Raw genomic sequence first — 18,631 nt, forward strand, 5'->3', positions numbered from 1 at the left:
CGGCCGCCATATGTAATCAATGTTATTACACAGAACAACGTTACGTAGACAGGGCTGCCATAAGCTGTACTACACTGAGTCAGATTCACACGCAATTGAAGTTCATTAGTTTCTAGTTTTATAATTCCACAGAAAAACGTAAAAGAAAAATAAATCGATATTTTTATTACAAAAATTGGGGAAAATTTATGAAATGAACTTCCGTTGTATGAGAAGCGAACAATTGAACAGTTGCCGTATTTGACAAAATCATCTCGACTATAGGACACTGTTATAACAATAATTCTCATTATTTTCATAAAAAATATCGGTTGTGAACTAAAATGACGTTGTGCGACCAAATAACAACAAAAATGTTATGATAAGTCATTCGATAAATTCGTTCCTTTTCAATAAACATTTAGAAAACATTGCAACCCTAACGCCATGGTCCAATTGATTGATACGATCCCACCATTACTGTCGTCTTTTGTTACATATGGCGTAATCGTAATCCATACTAATAATTTAAATTACTTTGTTTATCCTTCCTTCACATAAAAACGAAGATTTTTGGTGTAGAAGTAGTTGAGAGCTGGAGAGAGACATAAGCTTATGTCGGAGTTGCGGACTTCCACGAGAGCGTTAAGTCCGAGACGTAGTCGAGGGCATAGATCACCCGAGTTAAAAATCATTCCGAGTGATAATACACAGTGCATTGAACGATACCTGCTGCATCTGCACATTTTTCCGGCCAAAGGTTATTTGTGTACTTTCGTTAATCTATGGTGGCGTTAAACCTTCAATACTGTCACTAGAGGACGACAATTTTCTAATGCGCAATGAATTTGTAATGATTGATAAATGAATAAGTGAAAATCATGGAATTAGTACTCATTCCATGGTTAAAATGGATATGCTGAATGACATTTGTATCCTTCGAGATTTTTATTTACTTCAGCCGGACTGCTTTTCTTCTCAAGGGAAAAATGGATTTTCACTAAATTTTGTTTTCGTTTGGAGATTGTTTTCTTTTAAAATTATTAATTAATGTTACTAAGAATAAGTACACCAAGGTCTCACTGTAACCTTGTATTTAAAATAAATGTTTAGTAAATAAATGTTAAGTAGCAAGACGATACACGACAAAATTTTTTTAGTCAAAATAAAATTTTGACACCGCCATGAAAAAATACTTTGATAATGACAATGCTTTCAGATAAAAAAGCCCTTTTTACATAAAAGATAACTTTTGTTTAGGTTTAATTTAGTTTTCTTATAATTTGTCCTTTATTTCATCGTCACATGTTCAAATTTGTTTAGTAACACAAATAAAGGAAAATAATAAGTCTTTCTGTTAGTAAACAAACTTGAACATGTAGCGAACATAGCAGTGTAAGTGCAAGGCGCACAATGGATGCGTACCGTTGCAACTACGATACCGCGGCAGAATTCTTTCAGGCGTGAAAATGAATGTTATAAATAATCAGGCGCATCGCGAATAATTATCATATGAGCCTCAAGGCTAGTGCGGTTTCGACAAGTGCATTGAAAAAAAAAAGTGAAAAAAATATTGTGTCCCGATCTCCGTGAAGAAGGCGACAATGGATTTGATGAAATTGGTCGGTATCATTTGTAGTGCTTGTGAAGTGCTATAATATAAGTGATATAAGTGAAAATAAGGACAGTGAAACATGTGAATAGTGACATATCCATGGATTGTTCGAACTCAAGATTGGTATCTCTCTCTATAATCCTCACGTGGTTCCCGGTTTCATCCGCGGTAGTTGCGAATATAATGCCACTCGGGGTTCGCGTAAAAAATAACCATAAAAACGAATTAGTAACTGTTATTGTGCTGCTAAAATTAAATAAGAAGCTTCAATGCTCTAAACGCTTGATAATTCTTGTAAAAGAAGATAAATAACTTTTTTTTTGCATTCTAATAAATTTACTAAATTGATAATTGAAATCTTACTTTATCCTATTATTTGAAAATAAATTACATAGTTACATAGTATGGTTATTTTTTTAAAAATTACATTACATACTTTGAAAATTAAGTCAAATAATATTTTTAATTCTGATATGAATTTACTTACAAAAACCTCTCTTTTTTGAAAATGAAAATTACAACAGTCGATAAAAATCACTTAAAGAAATTTACTGATTTTAATAATTATGCCTGAGAACTAATCGCCAGGCAATACATTCAAATATCTCGATCAGAATCTTTTTGAAATCCTCCTACTTAAAAGTTTTCTTTTTAAGAGATATGAAAAACTCTTTTTAAGAGATATAAATATACAAATTATGGTGTACCAAGGAGTTTGTCGTTTGGTATTAAAATAGCAAATTATTACAAAGTTGAAAATGTATCCACCGGAAAATAAGTGCCTGAAGAAAGTTTAATTTCTATGTTTACAGTTTTATTTGTTTTTTATTTTAAAATATTAATTTGCTTGTTACAGTTCGCACTTCTGATAGCTGTTGCTTCAGTCCACATTTCTGCAGAAGGATCCAAGTAAGTTTAACCAGGAAAATGTTAAAAGCTGAATGTCTTGGTGAAACCCGCTAAAATAATTAACTAGTGTCTTGATTATTCTAGCGATCTAGATTTTTGATGTTTTCAAATAAAATATACAAAAACAACTTTCACTCAATACAAATACCTGCCAAACGAAATTGCAGTATTACGAATGATATTTTATCATACTAAATTTTCCCTACTCGAGGTGATGAAAGAAATGATTATTATTTTTTGTTAGCGACGTTATGTTTTAGATTAAATTCTATACTAATCTAAACGAAATAGTTAATAGTCCATATATATTTGTGTTACTAAGTATGTAAAAATAAGTCTGAAATATACCAGTATATTATTTTCCAGAATCAGAATGTGGGAAACAATTTATACATACAAATAAATAAATAAATTATGAATAAACATATAAACTGCATCCAAAATATAAGACAAAGTTTCTACGTTTATATCTCTCTGATAACGCAGACCTAAGCGAAAGCTCCATTATGTAAATTTGCTGTGCGATAGAAAATGTCAATGTCAGTGTGCCGGCGATTGCGACTTAATTAATTTGTTATTATCTCCGCTAAGCGCTAATTGCATAAAGCCAATAGCCACCCATGCGCATAACAACCGCATGATTGAAGACCCGCTAGAAAGTGTAAGTTGGTCCTGCTACGACTGTAACGTACTGTCGTCGGTAAAAAATATGATACGTTGTAAATCTGAAGTGTAAGTGCAATAGTATTACGGACGACAAACAACGACGGCGATATCGCGGCTTCGGGAGCGAAAGTATGTGGCACGCTTCGAGCCATTGACACAAGGCGGAACAGCTACGCCCGCAAAAACACGGCGGGCGAGCTTGCATGCGATACATTATCCACGACAGAATACCGACACTTTAATTTTCTTTTGTTGCAGGAAAAAGATCCGCATACATCTTCCACAAAGGGTGAAGCACATACACCACCACAAGAAGATTTATATAACGAATCATCACGCGTCCGAGGCATCACAATATGCGCCGACTTTCTTACCTAATGCTGACAGTGCGGTGGCTGTACCATCAAATATTGCGCTTCAATCCGTCTCAAATGTTTTACCATTAAACTCGGTTGATTTAATTGACAACCATCAACATAGAATACCGGGTTTGTCTCCAGCCGCAAGCAAACTATTACCGCTGTATCGTGCACGAGGATATTATGGACCAACCCCTTCAGAATGGGATGAACAAGAGTATGATATTGCAGCACCATCAGAACTTGGTGATAACCCATATCCTCCTGCCCCACATGTTTCACCTACTTCGGCGCCACAAGTACCATCACCCAAAAGAGTTAAAATAGTTAAAGTAAACGAAAAAAAACCGAAAAAGGGACCTCAAAGACTTAAAGCAAAGCGCGTGCCAGTGCGAACCAGGCCTCCGGCTGAAGAAGAACATCCCGTATCAAAATTTCACGAACATTTTTACTCTGATTTAGATGGATCAGGGACAATAAAAAAAGTAAAGAAACCGCAACGAGTTGAAAAAATTGTCGACGGTGATACCGAACACATCCACACCTATAGCGAAGAACACATCCATAAATTAGTTTTCGATGACGGGTCAAAACTCTCTAATATAGTTGGAGTCGATCCAGTTGGTAGTATGTCTGCAATTACTGCCGGACATCCCCTTATGCCATTTAAGAATTCATTATTGGCGATTCCTTCAGGTACATATTCAGCGTTTACAGTAGGATCACTGGGAACTCCTTCACATTTGGAATATACTGCTTACAATCCACGAGATGTAACACATGATCATATATTTCACGATCATGGGGAGATACCGCCAGATGTAGATCTTAACAGAGAACCTTTAGGTTATCCACCAAAAGTCTCATACAATAGTCAAGGATTAGCTATTAGCGATGGAGCAAAAGGGCATAAGGCGAAAAATTCCCAAAAATATTTAAGGCCCACTAAACCATCAATTGCCAATGAACTTTCATATTACGAAAGTTTATACACAAATAACAGAATAAAGAAACAACCAAATGCAGCTGCTGCTGTATCCCAATTTGATACATCACTAGATTCCGGCCCGGAGCAAGATTTTAGGGCGGTGCCATCTTTTAATTCTTTAGCAAAAAATTCAAATAAAATCCGAAGCACATATTACAATGGACCTATACAAGAATTTCGACAAAAACATGGTACAAACTTAGCTCCTTACTCTGTATCCTCGACTATTGTTCACGACTATCAACCGAAACCTACGTATCCAGGGGCGCTGCCACCCTCAGGGTTTTCAAAATTTAAGGACAATGTAGCAAACTTTCATTCGAATAATTATGACTATGATGCCTATGCCTCTTCATCGAATATATTATTTTCTGAAGATAAAAATGACAATACTGCAATTCCTCACCAAAGCTACAAAGGTAAAAAGAAGTCTGTGTCAACGCAAAACATCAGCTTTGGAGGACAAGACCATCAAACAATGGTAGATCATTTTGGTGCAAGCAGCGTTGCATCAGAATCGATACACGAGGATCCTTCTGCTTTCGAGGATGTGAATAGTTACGATAATGGTAAAACTTCCGAATCAATTTCTCCTACACCATATACAATAAAAGAGACGTCTCCAGCACACTTGTACTATACATCTATGGCAATTAAAGCTCTCTACAATGAGCCCGCATCTATGCCAGAAGCATCAAATGACAATTTGCAATATGCAGAACCTCCTTCACCAGAAGCAACCACGCCGTACACGCCCTCTGCCATGGATGCGACAACAGAAGAACCAAGTGTTTACTTCGAAATACTGCCCTCGAAATCGTCAGAAAAATCTGAGGTGGCTTCTAATTATACCCCCGACAGTGAACAGAGATCTAGAGCTAAGCACCGAAAATCTACACAAAGTCGAGATCCTAAGCAAAGATATTCAGTGATTCAGAATTTGCGTTCAGTCAAAGAAATGGAAAATGAAAAAAGCTCTGCATTAGCACGAAAATTCCTGAGTAAAAATCGTCAATATTTATTAGAATCCGCCTTAGATTCTGATGCTAGAGGGAAGCTGAAGTACGGTGACAAAATATGAACTTTATTTTAGTTAGTTGTACAATATTGTACATAGTTGTGTTAGATGTCCGTTGTAGTGAACTTAATTCAGCTTAATTTGTGGTTGAATGTGATGAGACTTAGTAACCTGTATGGCATTATTTATGTCGCGATGCTGTGTTGTAGCTGTAATAACCCAGACCGATTATTACCTATATATAGAGCGGATAGTCGACGTATTCATGCATTTTGAACGAACACTTATACGACGTGTTTATAGTAATAAATCAATGAAATAAATTAAAACAGTTAGATTGATTTTTATTCATAGGTAACTTTGTAATAAACGCCTTTCCAATATTTATGAGCAACAAAACACAAGAAATGCTAAATAAAAACAATTTTGTAGGCCGTAAAAATTGTAAAGCAAAATCACTAACATGCGGCTATATTGCCCTAAAAACATATCATGTCATTTCTTTTTTTCTGCACGCTTTCAAACTGGTGGTGCACGGAGTGCTATTAATTCTATGGCAAAAACATGTTCTGAGGCAAAAACAGTGAAAAAATAAAGTAGAGTGTTGCGCGTCGGTGTCAACGTCAATGTGTTTCTTGTCGAGCGGATAGTGTAATTTACACTAATTAAATTTTATTTCATAGGATATGACAAGAACGTGAAATACGATATAAATATTATTAAAAATATTTTGCAAAATCATTTTTCAATGTATTTTATGTACTTTACATTTATAAAACATACATAGTCCTATCTTTTCGCTCCAAACTCAAAGACTACTGCACGGATTTTCATGTGGTTTTCACCAATAGTTAGCGTGATTCTTGAGGAAGGTTTAGGTGTAATGCGGGGTCGGGCCGCTAGTTTAATTATAATATATAAATTTTATCAAGAGTCTAATAACAGTTTTAGGTGTTACTTCAGTAAACGTAAAACGTAAGTTTTGAAAGGGTATCAAATGTTTTCAAACGTTTGTCAAACCATTGGAGAAGGTTGAGAACCGCTGTCCTTCATTAATTATAATAATTATTTACTTATTCTTATATCAGTTTCCATTTACAATAGAAGTACAGTAGGTAATTTAAACATATTCATATTAATTTATTTGCCAACTTAGTTTACGAAGGTTGACTTATTTACCTTTTGGTACCTATTGCAAATACAAGCAAAGCTTCATAAAAAAAATTGAACATGCAACTAGGATGTCTACGATGATAGAAATAATAATAAAAAAATCCATTCCATCCAAAATATTTGCAAGGCAAGCCTCACCTGGGCGGAAGCTTGCGCCGGTGAAGGGCAGGGTGAGCTTATATAACACAGTCAAGAGGCCAGCGTACGACGAGCTTTTGACGTAAGTTTCTTACACAACATTACTTTTCAGAACTACATAATAATTGATAAGTCTCATTTACTGTTCACAGTTTAATTAGAGGTTTGATATTCACTTGCAAATTATGCAAGTCAAGCCTGATGTTGTAGTTATAGTTATGTATTAATATATAATTTATTATTTATGTATTAATATTAATTTATAGTTATGTACTAGCGGCCCGCCTCGTCTAAAAAATAGTAGCCTATGTCACTCCTGAATGTTTCGTTTATATCTGTGCCAAATTTCATAAAAATAGGTCCAGTTGTTTTTGAGTTTATCCATTACAAACAAAAATACAAATCTTTTCTCTTTATGATATTACTATGGATGAGTGAAAAAAATACATGAAGAATACATAATTCTTTTTATTGTTATTTACCAAAACATTTTAAAATTACACAATATCAACACTATAAAATGTGCCCTGATTGGGGGCGCTGGGCTCTTTTAAATCTATGCCCTGATCAGATAGATGTCCGACCATAGACATTTCTTTTTTGTGGAAAGTCAAAAGGATCTAAGCTTATGCTTAGCTAAGCCCATACACATGGATAGCTTGGCCTTTAATTGTGTTGTTTTTAAATTGTAGAACTTTCGCGTGAGTCATTTCTACATAACTAATTGATATTTATTTCAGGAACCAAGGATAGTGCAATGATTAATAATGAGTCCACAGGACGGTTAATGATGAAAAGAAAGTAACCTCAGTATACGTAACTATAGGTTGTAATAAAAACCTACTTTACCGTTTTACTCTGAATTTTACGCACGAACGCCACTTGTGAGCCCATTTTTGAGCCCAGTATTTGCTACATAAACACATATATATCATACTAATTGCGTAAATACGGAATGATATACTTCAGTATTTTATGTGTTGCTTAAGTGTATATACATGCCTGTTTTTAATACTAGATTAGTAGCCAAGGGCTGTAAGGCATCAATTGCAACCCGAGATATAGGTATAGTTCGAGGGTGCAGGGTGCAATTGATGCTTACACCCGAGCTAACTACTCTGCTTTTCATCTCGATTGTGAGGTAATTAAAAAAAAAAAACCGGCATTACAAGAATAAATATCATTTTACTACCAAGGTAGTTAAAATTTGTTTTCTATTCCCACCTTTTTCATTAAAAAGAACGAAGTAAAGAACTTTTTAATTTTTTTTTTCAAGAACGAAATTTAATGGTGATGCGACCTCTTTGGTCATTGGGTTGAATGCATGATGTCTATTGCCAGTAAGATGGTTAGATGTAGGCGAATTTATATGAGTAAAATACTTATAGGTACTTACGAAAATCTCGCGACAAGCTTTTATAGGTCATATACATTGTGTACAATGAGGTTATAACTTGATAGTTAAATTTTAAAGGAAAATTTAATTCTCTTCTTTTTGAAGCTTAAATAAAAGCTTTTTCAAAAACGTTTTTTTTTTTTAATTTATTAAAATATAAAACATACGTAGCAAGGAATTCATAATCATAACGCTATAGTTTTTTATGTGATTTTTTGCGTTAAAGCGTCTTAATTAGCATAACCAGTGCTGCATTACAAATGAGTGCATTAATATGCGATCATGTTACTGCTTATGTATACCGACAGGAAGAGAAAACACGACGTTTCTGATACGGATGTGGCACCCGAGAAGTTCCTTATTAATCATTTGGTACTTATTATTTACTTATATTTGTTATATATTCTAATTTCGACCATTTGTTTGTCTCTGACTGATCATGAATAATAACATTAAAGATAGGAAAGTTTTATTCTGCTACATTTGATTTGAATATATTTGTGCGATAGTTTTAATTTAGGAATAACATTACCTAAATAGTTTGAAATAAAATAAAAGGCGATAAAATTAAATAATATATTATTAAAACAACACAACAATAACTTAAGCTACAACTTATTTACAACAAATTGTACATTTCAATTTGTACATAATACTGGATATAATCCGTATCATTGAAGACTATGACTTAGTGGGCTCGATGGTTATCACTTATTATTTATCAGGCTTTACTTTCTTTTATGGTAAGGGCCGCCTCCATGGCCGGATCCTAGGGCGTTGGTGTAACTGTCACCTCCTCCAAAGCTGCCGTGACCACCGAAATCACCGGCGCCGTGGCCGCCACCGAAGTCTGACAAGCCGTGGCCATGTCCATGTCCTCCAGAACTGCCGCCGAAGCCCGCACTATAACTATCACCCCCATGGCCCCCACCGAAACCGCCTCCATGGCCTCCGATATCTCCGTGACCACCTCCCAAGCTGTAGCTGTCACCACCGCCATGTCCACCGCCGAGGGACAAACCGCCTCCGAAACTACCGTGGTCGTCCCCTCCGTGTCCTCCTAAACCGCCTCCAAAACCACCGGACCCGTGACTGTCATGACCACCCAAACTGTAACTGTCGTGGCCGCCTGATGAAAATCCACCACCTCCACTGTAGCTGTCGTGACCTCCATGTCCTCCGCTGATAGATATGCCGCTGCTGCCATGTGAGTCGTGGCCTCCATATCCACCGCCAAAACCTCCTCCTATGCTTCCTCCAAAATCGTGGCTGCCGTGGTCATGTCCACCGCCGTGGCCTCCACCAAATCCTCCGCCCAGTCCACCTCCGAAGTCATGGCTAACGTGTTCATGGCCACCTCCATGGCCACCTCCAAATCCTCCACTGAAACCTCCGCCATGACCTCCACTCGATCCATGACCGCCTAGATCGAAACCACCATGTCCTCCATGACCACCACCAAAGTCTGATCCACCATGTCCGCCCCCAAAGTCATGTCCTTCATGGCCACCTCCAAAGTCATGACCTCCATGGCCACCTCCAAAGTCATGACCTCCATGGCCACCTCCAAAGTCATGTCCTCCATGGCCTCCTCCGAAATCATGTCCGTGTCCTCCTGAGCTGCTGCCGAAGTCATGTCCGCCACCATGGCCGCCTCCGAATCCACCCCCTATGGAGATGCTATGTCCGTGGCCGCCCCCGAATCCACCTCCAAATCCACCACCGTGTCCTCCGAAGTCGTGGCCTCCTCCAAAGTCGTGTCCTCCATGACCACCTCCAAAGTCATGACCTCCATGACCGCCGTGACCTTTAAGATGATCAACGAAACCTCCATGAAGATGATCAGCTAAGCTGCCTCCGTGCCCGCCTCCATGCCCCCCTCCGTATCCTCCGCCACCTCCTCCGTGTCCGTGGTCATCATGATGTTCATGAACTACTACTTCTTTTGATGAATGGTGCTCAGGTTCAGGTATATGGACTCGAATATGGACACTGTAACAAGTTGGAAAAAATAATTCTAAAATTATATTACCACAATTTATCACAGTATGTACATATATAAAATATCGCGTAGCCTTAATATGTTAGATACAAGTGAAAACAGTATAAAGTAAGGATAGTCTATCATTATATCACAATAGCGTTGTTTTCACCGTTTTACCGCAACAGAGATGCGTGAGAATCGCTTATAGAAATCTCAACCAAATTGCTCCATCCACAGTTTTTGCGGTCCTTCCATTATAACAGATGATAATATAGTATTAGAATTTTCTCAAAGGTTAAATTAAGGAACATGAATATACTAACTGTTCATGTCCAAAAGTCGCGAAGCAGACGCCAATGCAAGCCAGCAGTAAGCCGCTCAGCTGAAATAACAATAGTCATTAAAGTTCTAAATTTTTGGCAGGGCTTTTTTGTATTTAATCCTTTTTGTTATATAAAGCTATGACCGTAAATACACACACAATTCTAATCGTTATCTCACAGACTTGGAAAGGAAAGTGGTCGCTACATATTGTATCAGATAGGATCGGTTTGACCGAATGACGTAACACGTGAATGGGAACATCTGTGTAGCGAACAACAGTTTCGTTTTTGTAAAAACATACGGTGTGATTTAGCATAAGTAATTATTTTTTAGACAACATAATAATTAGGCATTCATATTTTCCTGTATCTGTATATCCTACATGGGTACGTAGACTCAGACGAATATTAGTATAAAGTATTTCGTCAAACTTTAAAATTATTTTCTCTAAAATTATATCACTATCCAGAGTCACTTTTACCGTAGCACAATCCGTAAACATTTCGCTTTTTGACGAATAGTATGATACTACTCACTGCAATATAGGAAGCCATGTTGTGTGGGAGATTGGTCCGTAGCGAGAACCCTTCACCAACTTGTGGTGGTTCGAGATTAACTTTGTGACGATGCAGACACCGCGTGAGGCTTTTATATGACAGTGAATGCCCACAACCCCTACTCCGACGTTTAAATATACGGATAAAGTAAATTTGATAAAATTCACTCTAACTGAGAATGGGGGTGACACATATATGTTAACTTAACATATATGCTTTTAATTAGCGTGTCTTCGATGATTAATGCTGGTTTTATCCACATTTATTTTTTTACTTCTCTATGTGGGTAATATAGGATGAACCGAATAGCAATAAGTATGTCACGTAAGTATTTAAGTATCATGTCCAAAAATGGAATAGATTAGAAAATAAATCAATATTGTCTCAGTAAATAGCCCGACCTGATGTTTTGTTTATAACTGCCATCATTAATTGAGAAAATCTTGAAACCATTGGTTCTTCCTACCCCTTAAGGGAGAAAAACTGGATACCGAATTGTAGATGTGAATAGTAATAATTTGCTTTAATTCTTACTATTAGTATGATACTGTACTTTATATGTAGGCACCCCCGAACATAAGTGCACATTTTGTGATTTAAAGTATGATTTTCAAGGTTTGGACCAGTGTATTTATTATAAACGAAATCCAGTGGGTTTTTCGAGATTGAGTAACAAACATCCGCTCACTTACATCCAGATCTTCGCGTTTAGGTATAATTAGTACGATAGGATTTTAGATTTGTGATCAAGGATGCAAAAAACGGTTCAAATTACATGTAATATACCTACATAAATTACCTATCTATCACAAGGGAGTAGAAATGCAAGTTATGATCACTGACTAGCATCTATTTCCTTTTCAGTGACAAACCAGTATTCACAAAGTATTACGCAAATGATCGTCGGCGGTCGTTTTGTTTTACTTCTACGGTGCTCACTAGTCTTACAAGTTTCCTATCTCGATGTAGCAGACGAGATGGCACACATTGTGTAGTATCGTATGTGTATTGTATATCTTAAAAGGCATAAACGTTGCCAACATTTTAAAGATTTGGTGCCAGGCAATATTTATATATTTTATTTTTATTCTGTACCTAGTAGGTACGTCTCTATATGTGTAGCCTGGTGCTAGTTGAAGATATCAGTTGGAGATGGAGAACTCCATCAATATTGTAAAGAAACTTATTGTGTGATTCCAAGTAGCGACCTTAAAGACTGCAGCTGTTAGTGAATTTACCTGGAACTTCATGGGCACAGAAATTATAATAATTATTTAGTGGAAATATTTTTTTCCGCCATAAAGAATCATGAAAGACCTGTCATTAACGACCCCTAAGCCTAGACTAAATGAGCAAATGCGCAAGTCAAATCGTCAATAGGTCAGGTAGGGCTTTGCCCGATACCGCACGCGCAGCTGCGACCGAGCGTGCCTCGCGAGGCTGCTAGCTCCATCAGACTGGACCAAGATAAAGCAGGGCAACGTTCACAAAGCTCTATTCATATATTTATCTATAAGCTCAGTAAATAATTAAACTAGTAAATAGGACAGGAAATAATAAATCAAAAGATATGATGTCATTTTTGAGTTTTTATGCTATTACGACATCGAGGCTTTACATAATATTTTTGTAACACTCATATAGTCCAATGGAGCAATATTGAAAAAGTACAGACAGTACTTGTTGATGTCAATAATTAACCAGCTTAAGTACTAGCTGAGCTTCTTTTAGAACTTTGGTCAGATGCCGTGTCCTCATATTCGATAATGGAGAATCATATATCATTGTCTTAGTGATGAAAACTGTAGGAGAAAAAGAAGACTCTTAAATGAAAATGAGGCTGACGCATGCCCAGGACTCCTCATTATACATTAATCATAAAGATAACAATATACGCGCCAAGTCCGCGGCAAGTCTCCTGTTTCAACTCTCCACACCAAAAACCATCTCGAAACAATGCTCCGTTTTGACATGAAAGAAGACAAACAAATAACACTGTCGTGTAACATTTTTTTATTAAATTCGTGCAGGAAATTAATGTAAAAAGAAACTATTGTAATTAATGTAAAAAGTAATACACACTACCTATCCTTCTCCATACTCTTTACTATAGACACATGTATGAAACATTTCAAGAAGGTTGGTTGAGTAGAAACATGCTTACCTACTTTTTTGTTACTTATTTGTTTACGATATAATATGATACTCATGGTTTCTGTCTGCATAATAAGGTTTTGTTCCAAAATTGCATAATATGTAACTTACTTCCTCAAATGCTAAATAGGTATTTTATATACACCCACGATCTTAAATTTGTTTTGCTTCGTTTTCGGTCCGTTCACTTCATTTGCATATAATTATTATTAATAAATATATTAGGACAAATCACACAGCTAGCCCCAAACTAAGTTCGAGACTTGTGTTACTAACTCAACGATACTATATTTTATAACAAATACATATATAAATAAACATCCAAGATGGATAATGATCTTTTTCTGATTGGTCTGGGCAATCAGAAAAAAATCATTTTCCATCAGGCCCGACCGGTGATCGAACCCGGGACCTGTCGGTTAAGTGGTAAGAACTTTACCACTGCGCTACCGAGGTCGTCGAGTAGGATAATATGTTTATAATATTGATTGGCATACATATTATAAACCTAACCTAATAGTGTAAAATGTACCCACATCTAATTTCCAAATATACCTAAAGATTAAAATTCGTATTAATCATTTCCCAATAAAACATATTTAGTGATTACTGTCTTCATTATTTTATACTGACTAATCATCGTCGAATCGTATGTACCTAAGTAATACTGAAGTTTTAAAACCACAAAAGAAACTTGTGCCTAAGTAAACGATAGTGCTTTCTATCAGAGGAACTTCACCGCAAAACGGTACTTTTTAAAACCTTTACCATAAATAATAATAGTAAGACCCTTTATTATAATCACCTACCCATAGTCTACCATGTTTATTTATTGCGACATTATAAATTAGTTAATTTTATTACATACTACCTGATGCCCGCGACTTTGTTCACGTGGTCGAACAATTTTTTGTAAGGACTCAAAATTTTATTGAACAGACAAATGTAACGATACCTATACATACAGACGATGCTAATCTGACTGAAATAGTATATTTTCTATAGTTTAGCTAATTTATTATGACTCTTCTTCAGGTGTTTTATACCTCAACAGAAATTGATCGTCAGACTGAACAACTTTTCTTAGAGCGTCATTTCTATGTTTCTTATAGTTTACCTGTACAGTCATAGGTCTACATCAGGTGTTCCAGATCTTCATTTGTTATATCTCAACAGAAAATGCGCTTATCAGGCTGAACAAATTTAATTAAGGCGTAATTTCCTCTGTATACCATCATTGTTCTCCGTCAGGTGTTCCAGTATTCAATATATGTCGCCCAGGCCTAATAGCCATATAACAAAAAAAGTACATTCATTCAAATCCGTCCAAAGTAGTTCCAAATATTATCCTGTACAAACAGACAGACATACAGAGTTTTTTTTTTTTCAAATTCTTTCTCTGTTACTATAACTCTATTGCCTAATTTTATTTGTATCAATTTAAAAAAAATATATTCAATGTACAGGATTTTTAATACTGTTTTATTATATGTATTGATTAAGTAGGTAGGTATAAATATTTATTGTCGTCTAGATCTGAAATATAAACTAAATCAAAAATGTAAGTACTTAACCCCGACTGCGAAGTTGCTGTCATCTGAATTGGCGGTTTCCAAATGGCTGCACTTTGGCAGACATAGCTTTGAATAAGTACTCTCGATAATCTTTTCTTAAATAATAAATCGGCCTATAATTATCAAAATCGGTTCAGCCGTTAGATTTCTATAATGCCGCGAACACGCATTATATTTTTATATATACTTATCAATCTTCCTGAAATGTTATAATCTTACTTCATAGGAAACCATTCATACCGCAAAAATAAATGTTTCCATGGGACATGGCATGCGGCAGGGCGAAGCCGCGGGCAAGCTAGATATCCCACTAATATTATAAAGGATAGTTTGTGAGTAGATATGGTTACTTCTTCACGGTCAAACGCCAATTTTCATGAAATTTGTTAAGTATATTGAATATCTGATACCTTGGATTAACACATACCTTTATACAAAGCTACTTTTTATACAAAGAATGTCCGCGATTCCGTCATCGATATCAGATTTCTTACGGTAATATAGGGTATATTACCGTAAGAAATCTGATAGTCAATGGCGCTTTATAAATAACACTACTACTTATGCATAAAATTAAAAACGTCAATCTGAAGTCAAGCAAATAATTTTTTTAAACTGAATGTTAACCGCGGGTGAAACTGCGGGGTGCAGCTAGTAGAATAATATGAGGCTGCGATGCGATCGCTCAAACCTTGAATTAGTCGAGACGGTCCATTGACCGACTTTGCTGCGATCATGTACGGCTATTTTCTAATAAAGATAATTCCGGCGCAGTTGCATCAGATTACGGGGAGGTTATATAACTTCAAGTGTATTTACAATCAGTCTTGCTCTCTTTGTAGAGATTCCCACTGGTATTTTTAAATGTTACCTTTTATTTAGTTTGTTATATCACACCTTTTATAGCTATATCGAGAACCTGACGTTTAAAAGATTTTACCCATAATTATTAACCACTTGTGAGCCTTTGTTTATTTAGCTAGTTTATTGAACAATTTAACTACATATGTAGATAAATATAATAATTTCATTTTGTACAAAACATTTTAATTGATACAAATAATAACAAATATAAGCAAACAATATTGTCGATGCATGGATCGCGTTGCCTTGCTGCATTCGTTCCTCAGCTAGGACTCCGGATTACGTGCACTTCACATATTTAAGACAACAAGTACATACATTATATAAAACAAGCTCGATTAATGTGTCATTTTCGCGGGTTATTTTGTACAAACAACGCATAAGTCTCGTCGTTTTGTAGGCAATTCACAAAATGACAATACAAACGGTGGATGCTTTTGTAATTATAAATATCAGCATTGTAGGTACTTGTTGCGTGCAACACTTTATATATCTAGGCAGTCATATGGCAATTACATAAGAATATCTGAAAATTTAGTAAATAAGTATTTGGTGGTTAAAAAATGTACTTATACCTAAGACATGGACCTACTTATACCTAAATCCAATAAAATCATTTATAAAATTTCTATGGTGTGGAACCTGGAGAGAAACATGGTTTATCTTGAAATTACCATAGAAGTGATTTCCCCCTCTCATATTTCTGATTTTGACGAATCAATTTCGAGGACTGACAATTAGGCTAAAAAAACCTGTAATGCCTTATAATTATTAGTTTAAATTATAAAAGTATAAATACTAATGCAAAGGTGTTACAAACTACCTATAAACATACGAAGTGATAAAGGTATCTTGAGTAGATCATGTTAAATCTCCAACCACGTAATTTTTCCCACACAAATTACGTAAAGGTGCTGAAAAATTTTTAGTGTATAATGAGCGAGCGTGTACTAAAATTAACACGTAACGTAAGTACTTATTGTAGAAACGGCCATCTGAAATTCAAACTTAGGTACCTGCTAAATTAGTAATTCGACCATGACTTCTTCATTGAGGTCCCTCGAATACAGAAGAATTAGATAATAAATATGTAAAATAAAAATCTGAAACTAAAATAATAAAAAAATTATTGGACCTCTTTCATAAATGATTGGACTAATAAAAACATGCAATTATTTTGTACTGCAAATTTCGGAAAAAAATTACAGTCACTTAAACCACCGTCTTCTTCGAAAGTTCGACGAATTGAATCGCTTAGGTATGACTATTATTGAAATAGAGATACCTACATACATTTGAGTATTTATTGATACTCACCATGTACTCTTCTATCTATAATTCTTAGATACCTATTTTTTTTGGTATAGGTAGGTATATGAACATTGAATGTATTGTTAAAAACATTACAATCAAAGTAATGTTCATATGCCTCTCTGTCGAACAAGCACAAGTACATCAAATATAATGCGGTAAAAGTTTAAAGACACACTTGATCGGAACTGATTACATAATATTTCAATCGAAAAACTTCCTGTCGTTCGTATGGTTAAAAATTCCATAACCGTGTATTACCTGACCGCAAGAACAGTCACGGGGTCACTCACTTTACAATGAAACCAGTAAAGCTTTAAAATTTTACTTTTTTTGTTATTTATAGGTAGGTACCACGCTTAGGTATAACTAATTATTTGCTTGACTTCTATGTCAGCATCACTATACTAAAATTTTATTTAGGTATTTGGTTTGTTTAAATGCCTAGCCAATAATAGCCATCTATAACAAATAAAATTAAAATGACATTGTTCTTCGTTCTGTTTGGTTTGTATTATTTATTATCAGAGAATAATTCTTATCACTTTAAATTTATCAACATTATTTAATGTATAGGTAAAGGTTTTTGCTTATGAAATCGAAATAATACATTTTTTACACAAAAAATACGTGTGGTACGTATATAAGCATAAAAGTATCTAAGAAAGTCAGAGCATTAAAATGTTAATAAATAACAATATTTATAGGTCGATGCCCGCATTGCCCGCTCTCAAACAATAAAAAAGTGAACTTGAATTTGCCGGCACTTATTTCTCTGACAACAGTTTGTCAGCAGCCACGGTGAAGAACCATAAACTAAATAACTAGTCACAAACATGCAATATACTAGCTAATCCATTTTCGCCTTTGAAAATATAAGTCGTAATGGTCATTAGAGAATCATCTCTGCGAATCAGCAAAGGTGATTTCTACTTGTGTTTATAATATCAGAATAGGAGTGCTATTACGTTAGTACGTTCACTTTTTATTTTAGAGAGGAAGTTTCCGTCGCTTATGCAACTATCTTTATATGCCCTAAGACTGACAACACATACGTGTATGTGTGACCATAGATTTAAGAATTGCATTATCACAAAAATTATATTTAATTGATCGTCTATATTGTCTCCAGTATATTTAGGACAGAAGCTGCTGTTATTTATTTTGTATGTTTTGAATAATTACTTCGTTTTACATTGAAGTATATTTTATCATTTTTGGCAATAACAAAACTGAATTCAATATAGGTAGGTATATTACAAATTAGTGAAGTAGACTACCTGATTAGTTAATAGATTCATGAATACTTACAAGAGTCGAATAATAAAAAAACATAAGTTGGTGACCAACCAACTTCATACACAACAATAGGTCAGTAGTGCGAACAGGAAGATATAATAACCATGTTCAACATGCAATCTTGCTGTATCATTCTTGTATAATATACAGTCCGCTCTTAAAAAATCGACTCCAATTTATTTAATTGCGCTGAGCTTCTCAGCTTAAAGTTATGTAAATTGGTTTTAATCTCCATGTGCTAATTTCCTGTTCCAGTAATTATACTCGTATTTAAGTAAGTAAGTAAGTTCGTAAGTAGTTACTTATAAGTACTTATTATATAT

General features: G+C 35.3%; 2 protein-coding genes across 2 annotated transcripts; one reads left to right on the forward strand and one right to left on the reverse strand.

Annotated features, from left to right (window-relative positions):
• The first annotated feature begins 1,456 nt into the window (after window positions 1-1,456).
• On the forward strand, window positions 1,457-5,869 carry LOC128683256 (uncharacterized). Its single transcript, XM_053768680.1, has 3 exons — window positions 1,457-1,601; window positions 2,451-2,503; window positions 3,428-5,869. The coding sequence occupies exons 1-3, from the start codon at window positions 1,584-1,586 to the stop codon at window positions 5,595-5,597; spliced, it is 2,241 nt and encodes a 746-aa protein (XP_053624655.1). The 5' UTR covers window positions 1,457-1,583; the 3' UTR covers window positions 5,598-5,869.
• A 2,934-nt stretch (window positions 5,870-8,803) lies between these two features.
• On the reverse strand, window positions 8,804-11,192 carry LOC128683226 (uncharacterized). The gene is made up of 3 exons (XM_053768621.2): window positions 11,086-11,192; window positions 10,549-10,607; window positions 8,804-10,233 (listed from the first exon to the last, which is right to left on the reverse strand). The coding sequence occupies exons 1-3, from the start codon at window positions 11,101-11,103 to the stop codon at window positions 8,970-8,972; spliced, it is 1,341 nt and encodes a 446-aa protein (XP_053624596.1). The 5' UTR covers window positions 11,104-11,192; the 3' UTR covers window positions 8,804-8,969.
• Between the last annotated feature and the right edge of the window lie 7,439 nt (window positions 11,193-18,631).

Source organism: Plodia interpunctella, chromosome Z, assembly GCF_027563975.2.
Source record: "Plodia interpunctella isolate USDA-ARS_2022_Savannah chromosome Z, ilPloInte3.2, whole genome shotgun sequence".
NCBI lineage: Eukaryota > Metazoa > Arthropoda > Insecta > Lepidoptera > Pyralidae > Plodia > Plodia interpunctella.